Source organism: Boleophthalmus pectinirostris, unplaced genomic scaffold (assembly GCF_026225935.1).
Source record: "Boleophthalmus pectinirostris isolate CB_2022bp ecotype Guang Dong unplaced genomic scaffold, ASM2622593v1 HiC_scaffold_6, whole genome shotgun sequence".
Taxonomy (NCBI): domain Eukaryota; kingdom Metazoa; phylum Chordata; class Actinopteri; order Gobiiformes; family Gobiidae; genus Boleophthalmus; species Boleophthalmus pectinirostris.
In genome coordinates, this window is record NW_026571447.1 from 20,650,280 (window position 1) to 20,658,787 (window position 8,508).

The 8,508-nt window shown below is 38.9% G+C and overlaps 1 protein-coding gene across 4 annotated transcripts in view; it reads left to right on the forward strand.

Moving 5' to 3' along the window:
• The window catches only part of LOC110171583 (zinc finger protein 516), a 36,866-nt gene extending 28,764 nt beyond the window's left edge, over nt 1–8,102 (forward strand). For 3 of the 4 annotated variants that reach the window (XM_020937315.2, XM_055163452.1, XM_055163451.1), the window contains exons 4-5: nt 910–1,014; nt 5,234–8,102. In XM_020937315.2, coding sequence (XP_020792974.2) covers nt 910–1,014; nt 5,234–5,427 — 299 coding nt within the window. In that variant the 3' untranslated portion in view covers nt 5,428–8,102. Of the gene's footprint in view, nt 1–909; nt 1,015–2,591; nt 2,666–5,233 lie in introns of all 4 variants that reach the window. The other variant, XM_020937316.2, reaches the window with a different exon arrangement.
• The last annotated feature ends 406 nt before the right edge of the window (nt 8,103–8,508 follow it).

An 8,508-nucleotide genomic window follows, 5' to 3' on the forward strand; every position in this document is an offset into this window, starting at 1 on the left:
GACTTCCCATCCCTTAACAATTAATTTTCTGGTGGCATTTTTTCTTAAAGTGGCTCATTATACTTTCAGAACTCTCATTAGCCGTATTAGGCAGAAGTTGGTTGGGTTTGCCATACTTTCTTTTGGTTGTTAAGTTGGCCCTAAAGTTAGCCATGAAAGTTAGGCCATTAGGATATTTAGCTTTGTTTACCAAAAAGTAGCACAATTACACTTTTCTTTGGATGTTTTTGAGCTGAAAGTTAAATCTGGTTAATTCATGAATAGAATACAACTCGAAAAACAAACCTCTAACTTTCTGATTTTCTGTTCGAATAATTAAACGATTTTAGCCTTAAACTGAGCTAAACAAAAGCTGTATTTTCTTCAAAGGCCTGTTGCCTGTGATGCTCAAGTGGCTTCTCTACAGTAGTAGTGTTTGTGCCACAGTCCATGTCTCACGTTCTCCTCTGGACCAAACCGGGCGCAGCAGACGCATCCACGTGCACTCACCTGACATGTGACATGCGGGCAGCGGAGCGGGCACATCACAGCCAGAGCCTTTTAATTGCCTGTAATTTATGCAGCGTGTGTGTGTGCTGCATGTGTGTGGCTGTCAGCCTCTGAGATGATGCTGTGTGACAGCTGCAGCCCAGCCCCCGGAGCGGCCCGCTCATAATGACACATTAGACATACTAATGATGCCGGCACTAGTCCACTACTGATGCTCTCCAGCCACTGCCACTGCCCACTCCCTCAGCCACTGCGCCCTTTATATCTTCATTCTCTGGTGCACTGATGGCCTAACGTGGTTAAACGTTGATTTAAGTTAGATTTGTATAAAAAAGATGATTTTAGATTTTTTGGTGGTACAACCATTTAGACTCTAATTAATGTCTCTAATTGTGTTCATTATCTGTTGTCTGTGTTCAGGGATGCTGCGATCTCTAATGCGGCAAGGACAATACTTCTGTCATGAGTGTGGAAAGAGCTTTAGCCAGCCAAGCCACCTGCGCACACACATGAGGTCCCACACAGGTAAGCATACACGACACTGTAAACTTTACCTTATCCACTCTGGAAAGTACAGCACATTTCTGAAAAGCTCCAAAGTTGCACCACTTACTTGTTATGAATGTTTTTCCGAGACATTTCTTAAACAGCCACTCTTCACATGCCACCTGTGAACACGTAGCGTCTCCCCTGCAGCCATTAATCCAGCCAGAAACATGCACATGAGATATAGAGAAAATATGCATGGGGGGATTCACATTTGCCACAATATTTCATCATCAAACCCTCTATATGTCTGCTTATTCCCAGCCTTTTCCTAAATAAATCAAAACCGATCTTTTTGTTCACTTGAGTGTGACAGCCAGTCTGGGAGTCCTTCCCCGCCCTGGGCTGGGCAGCTGTCTCTATTTTTTAAACTGAAACATGATTTGCTCCGGATACTGACCTGTGACAAATTGTATACATTATTAATCACATGTCAATTAGAGAGACGGAATTGCGCATTCTAATGAAGCAGAACTGCATTTGTCTGTGCCAACCTCAGGAATCCATTTGCATGTGTCCCTGTGCCATTCACCAAATAGCTTCATTTAGACATCTCCCCTGACTTCAGATGTGGGTAGAGTAGACAAGGGTGTACTAAAGTAGAAGTATTATGATATCAAAATAGTATTATCAGAAAGTAAACCACACAAATAATGTAAAAGTAGTGGGAAAAAGTATTGGGAAAAACATTAAAACACAACACTTCAAGTCGCATATGAAATCAATACAATTAAGAGTTCTGTTGTCAATGCAATACAATGAATTAAATGTAGTACGAATTACTTAATTATTATTTAAAACGTTTAACCAATTACTACCCACGTCATCTTGACTTTATTGTCTACTTTTCTCTACCCTTGGTTACTTACTTCTTACCTCTGAGTCCTGCCTCTGCTGCTCCTGTCATGTCCATCACTCGGGCTGGCAGTGATCACGCTAGACACTGAGATAAGTAGCTTCTTTATAGAGAGTGTGAATGATATGTGGCACAGCTCGTGATTCTAAGTGACAGAGGCCAAATGGTAAGTGATGCAGTGCTAAGCTAGCGAACCCCCCTCCACACCAGCACTACCCCTTCAGCCTTATAGTAAACACATACACAGCCAAACCTCTGCCAACTAAATCTATAATTACTGTTGTCACCAGCGCTTGTCTGTGGCATGGACGTGCACATGCGGAAAAGGCCAGGCACCCCGAGGCCCCCTATTAACATGCGTCATATTAAATCACTGACTCGCCTCCACCAGGTTGCATCATCATCATCACCGCCATCATCGTCTTCATCACTGCCAGCCTAACCCCCCTGACTCCTGATTTAGTAAAAAAAAAAAAAAAAAAAAAAAGAAACAGGACCGGGGGGGTTGCTAATTCGCCGGTGGCTGCTTTGCTGGTGGTGGTAGTTGGGGGAAAGAAATTGAATGAAAAAAAACAAAAAACAATCATAAGTGCTTGTCTTGTTGTGCTAGAGCTTTTAACCAAATGCCCTCCTCCCTTCCTTCCTCCTTCCTCATCCTCACCCCGAACCCCCTCTCCTCCTCCCTCACCCCCCTCCGCAGTTGGGTTTGATTTTAACGGACTCCACAGAGGCACTGACGCCACTCACGCCACCGCTTCTGAGGCTCCCAAACAAGTATGTGGCACTACGCCTTTGATCACTGGGCACCCTCATGGCTTCTTCCCCTCTTTTCTTTTCTTTTTTTTTATTTGCATGTTTTCTGATGATTACTGTCTCGCCTCGGCATGCCTCTCTCTGTACATGTGTCTCTTTTACACCCCCTTCACCTGTGTTGTATTAGGCATGTGCGCCACTCCACACACCTGGCATTAACACCTGGTATACTCACATCTGAATTGTTTTGCTGGATCAAACCACACCTGACACTTAAGACTCTAAAAACTCCAGTATGGTGCCTTTAGTTTTAACCCTGTACTGCCCAATTTAGTTAGATTATGGTTAGAGTTTATTATGAAGTATTCTGAAGTACTTGGATTGAACTGACAGTCATATCTCACATCCAGTTAGAATTAAAATCAAGCAGAAAACTGTAAAGTAATTCTCTATCAAAGCTTTTTTTTTTTTAAAAAGGCATTATTATTGCAAAATAAGATTGTAGAATTTGATAGAGATGATTATTAGATTATACAGCACATTTACAACAACTACAGAGTGCTGTACATAATAACAAATATTATTTGAAATTCACTCAGCAGTGAAAATTTGAAAATGTCTTATCTTAATACCATATATTTCTTTTTCATTAAAAGACAGGATATTCAGTTATCTACAGAGAAAATTCTATTATATAAAATAATGACAGACTTGCCAATTCACAATTCTGATTTGATTCTGATTAACTATGTAGCTTTAATGTGGATTTTCAGTAGAAACCAAATCATTTTTCCAGTATGTATAAAATTACAATACGTAAAAAACACTCTGGACCAATATATATAAAATACAGTATTTCTTATTCTATCTTGTCACCCATTGTTATTTCCAAGTATGTCAAACAGCAGAAATAAGGCATGGAGGTAACTCAGGAGTAAATTTGCAGTGCTTTGACACTGGTGTTGAGTTGGCTCGCACACGGCGCTCCTCCATCTTAATTAATCACACACATGCATGGACGGAGATTTACCTCACCATATGAATGATGGGACGAGGCGCAGCGCACAAGTCCAATTAGATGTAGTGTTGATGCTGCTTTACGGCCACGATAACCTTTACTATAATGTAGTGCTGCGGTGCCGTCAGCCATGTTTCCTCCAGGACAGGCTCTTCTTCTATAAGTTTCCTCTCACGTAGCAAACCTCACGCCATCTCTCCAACTATTTTAGATTTTTGTATGATTAATTATACCTTTTTTGTTTTTTATCTCTCTCCACCTCACACCCCCCATCTCCCTTTTCTCTATGTTTTGTTTCTGATGATGTATGATAACAGCTATATTTCCCTGTTTCTTCTACTGGGAGCAGGGTGCGGGAGGGGCACGGGGAGTCATTTGTTTTCCCACTTTGATATTCTTCCATTTATCAAAATGATAATTAGGTGCAATTAAATGGCAATCTCATTTGTTTTGTTCAGGTGTGTGTTGCTTATATTTTATTATTCTTGCCTTTTTTGCTGCAGAGGTGTCTATGCCATTGTAGGTCAGTCTAATTAAAGGAGGGACTGCAGAGAGTATAGGTGGTATATGGGGGTGCTAGGGCTGATTGAGAAAAATACACATAGTAAAAAGTAGGACTGTTGCTTTTCTCCAGATGGCAATATCAGAGAAGGGGAGAGAGAGCAGCCTGTCCATCTGGGTCAGGGTAGACGAGCCCAGTTAATGTCTTAAGTGAAATTAGGTGTGGAAAATGAATAGTGAAAGGTGCGTTTTGACCTGCATAATGTTTCCCTGCTCGTACATGAGCACAGTCATGTGTCTTAGCTAATGTTTGTTACTGTTTGTACCATTCCTCTCTTTCTCTCTTTACATTACTCTGCCCCATTGTTTTATTTATATTTTCAAATGCTGCCTTCATGTGGTTATTGGATGTGTATTAATAATTTTGTAGGTAAAATTATAATATTAAGAAAAAAAATAAGAGGCTGATGTACGGTACAGTGTGTACAGTGTACACACAACAACATCAGCTGATAACAGTGCTGAAAACTGCATTCATTTCCTTAAAACATAAGCAAAATAAGACAGAAATTATCCAAAAGTTTAATGTAGCTGTTATTGTTTTGTATAAATAAAAGTCCAAATATTATGAAAATTTTATGCAAACTACAACCAGTAAAGAGCTTACAATCAATTTATATGTCTAACCAGGATATCGGCTGAACTGACATTTGGAAGCCGATATCCCATCCTGAAGCTTATCCAGTATCAGTGACGGTATTCAATACCAGTATCAGTTCAGTACTTCCCTATTTGCTATGGACCTTGTACATGAATTGACCCTCGTGTACATGCACCATATTAAGTCACAAGGTGATTTTTCATGCATAATCAATGTAAATGTCAATATTTATTTGTGCTTGCCATTCACACAGTAGACACAATCTGGTCTTCAAACTAACAACACTGGTTTTTAGTGTCCAAATTGTAAGATGCCCAATGGCAGTGGTATTCTTCATGAACACATGAATGCAGCATAAATCCCTCTCTCCCATATACACAATTTGACTGTTGTTTTCCTCGTCCACCAGGGGAGAGGCCATTCTGCTGCCAGCTCTGCCCATACCGAGCCTCTCAGAAAGGGAACCTAAAGACACACGTCCAGAGTGTCCACCACATGCCCTTTGACAACAGCCAGTGTCCAGAGACCAAGGCACTACAAGTGGACCGAACAGAGCAGGGAGGCCTGGTTTCCAAGCATGTCCCGAGACCACAACAGCAATGAAAGATTATTTAAGATAGAGGACCTGAATTGGCAATTTTGGCAGACTAACTTGAGAAGACAAACCCACAATGGTAACAATTTTGAATGTCGTGGAGCTGATTTTTTGAGGAATTTCTCTTGTTAGAAATTCCAGGTCACAATGACAAATGGATTTATTTTGGAAATGTTTTCTTTACAAACGACTCCCTTGTCTTAAAGTTTGAATAATGAAGCACTGACGAAGGGTTGTTTACATCACCTTTACAGATAGAAGCCCTCATAATTTAAAATGGATACCCCTGCTGCCATTTTGGAGGAACTGGATACAAGGTGTCTATTATCAAAGTGGATTTTTATTTTTTTTTTTGTGGACATTGCTTTGCTGCCCTCTTTATTTGAATTTTATGGTAATAGATACCAATCATATGACCCAGGCTTGAGTGAAAGAACGCACCCTTCTTTTGTACTAAACATCTTTGATATTTGTTTCAACATAATCAAATTGGATACTTGCCTCTTGCCTGCATGTTTGTGCCCTCCCCACTCTAACATCTGGGAAGTGCAGTGACCACTTGGAAGCTGCGATGATTAGAAGAAGTGCTTGGATAAAGGAGAGAGAGAAAAAGAAGTGCGCACTAATGGGGGCGTCCTCTTTAGTGCTCATTAAAAAGACTGTACGTTTTTAATAGCCAGTATAAATGAGCACTGGGTTTTTATGTTCGCTCAATTACTGGCCGTTTAGAAGGAAAGGAGAACTGAACGTAGGTTGTTTGGCTTCGTAACTCCTGCATATTACAGGATTATTGCGACTCCGAAGTGGTGACCTCGTGATGCCAGTTTGCCCGACTGAAAAGCTCCACCTTTTGTTTTTGCAAAAGATTTTATGGTACGGTTATTATTAGCCCACTAATATTTTCATTTTTAACTGCTGTAACATGCTGGTACTAGAATTACCATTAAGATGATATTAATTAGTCGTTACACTTTATATGACTGGCCATGTTTAGTATTGGAATTTCCTGTAGACATATTACAATTGTTATTTTAAATAGTTTAATAGATGATTTGAAGGTAATAGTGGCAAATCAGATGTTGGTACTACTGATTTTTACCAGATTTCTCAGAGTTAAAAGTTCACAGAGGGTCAAAAGTCATGCTTCTATTACTTTGAAAGAAAATGAACATGTATTATGTAAATGTAGAGCCATCACAGCCTTAACTCAAGTGTGTATGTAAATGTGTGCATTATTTTAACTCCTTCCATTGTATTCGAGGTTGACTAACTTCTATCTAGTGTCTTGCTTTAGATGCTTCAGATACTAGCCTACCTCTTAACTCCAATGCCTATTTTGTCTTTTCATATGATTTTGTTCAGCAGTCAAATTAAATTACCTGCAAGTTGTTTGCATATTTGTTTGCCAATTTTGAAAAAGCCATGTCCATTTATGAAGGAGGAGAAAATGGAAGACAATGTACTCAAAGACAGCAGACAAAGCTCTATTTTAGAAAACTCATAACATGCTATACCCGCAGTGGGTTGTTCAGTTATGCATACAGTGAGGTGTGCTTGCCTATGAAAATACACAGCTGTGTATATTGAAGGCATGGGTAGTAGTGAGAATACTTGAAAATACTCTTAGCCTTTGAGGTAGTGTAGTTCGGATACCAGTGTTGTACAGAATTCCCTTTAAGACAAACTCCTCAGTTATGAATTTGTACTCCAAAGTGTGACTTAAAAAATACTATGATCCAGGCGCAACTGTATGTAATATAGATATGTACATGTGAAATCCACTGTTACCAAACCCTTTATACACAGCAGTAGGAAAACCAAAAGGGATTATAGTGCACTTAGACTAGCTTTAACTTCTCCCATCATTAGCAAAATATGAATTTTTGAGAATGTCTTTTTTAATTATGCCGCTTATTACACCTGAAATTAAGCCCACATTTTTCATACCTTGGCTGAAATTTCTATCTCAAATAGACTCAATACACTGTGCATTGTACATTATTAGAAAATCTCTGTTTGAAATACATAAGCAGTGCAAAATATTAATTTACTATTCTGTCAAAAGCTGTCATGTGTTTATTAGAGGAATTCATTTCTATCACTATGGTTCAATTCAATTTGATCAAGTTTACCATGCAACCTTGTGTTATGGTATGAATAAACTTAAATGGGCTTAAATGTAAATGTGATTTCAGATTTATACATCTTATTTGTTTGGATAGATTCTTAACAAACTGATGGAGGATTTGATGATGCTAGATGCAGTTTTTCTTTTTGCGAGTGTTGCTGAATTGTAGTTTTTCAGTAGGTAGTTGGGCTGCCCTCCCAAAGGGGCTGGCAGGTGTTTGCATTTCTCTTGGGTTTTCTCATGCCTTCTTCTAAGTTGTGTCTGTTTTGCTTTTTTATTTGTTTTTGATTAATTTACCTAGAAAACATTATTATTCAAAAAGTTGTTTGTTTGGTGTATTTATTACTCTTCAAATGGATAAGAGGACAGTTAAATTTAGATTTTGGGGGGTTATGACTTTTGTTTTTCTGTTTTTATTTGTATATTGTGTCATTTTTCAAGCCAGCAAGCCGATGTGAAAGCTCTACCTCGTCTGAGCCAGTTCTGTTACACTTTTTGTATATCATTTCAAAAAGATGTAATGTCATGTCCACAATAAAGACACACAAAATGGCAGTTGGCGGTTATGTTGTTGAGTTTGTTTGTGCAATTTCTACCTTATGCATGTATAAATATATTTTCCTATTTGTCCATATACTTTTCTTTAGTAAAATACGCTGGTGTTTACATAGTGCCTGTCGATTGTGAAAAGGCCAAGTAGGCTAGATTCAGTTTAGTGATCGGTGAAACACTGGTATACACACAGCAATGTTTATATTCCTCTTCCTTTAGAGGCTGTGGGAGCTCATTCTGGCAAAATGGACCTTTTGGGTACAGTTTGGTCACTTGTGAGTGAGTGTGGGAAATATGACAAACAAATAATATTGTTTTCTTGAAATTTAGTGATTTTGATTCTATCACAATTCATTTTACACCTATATCTTCTTTGAGAGGCAAATTACATCTTTTGAAAGTTCGCACT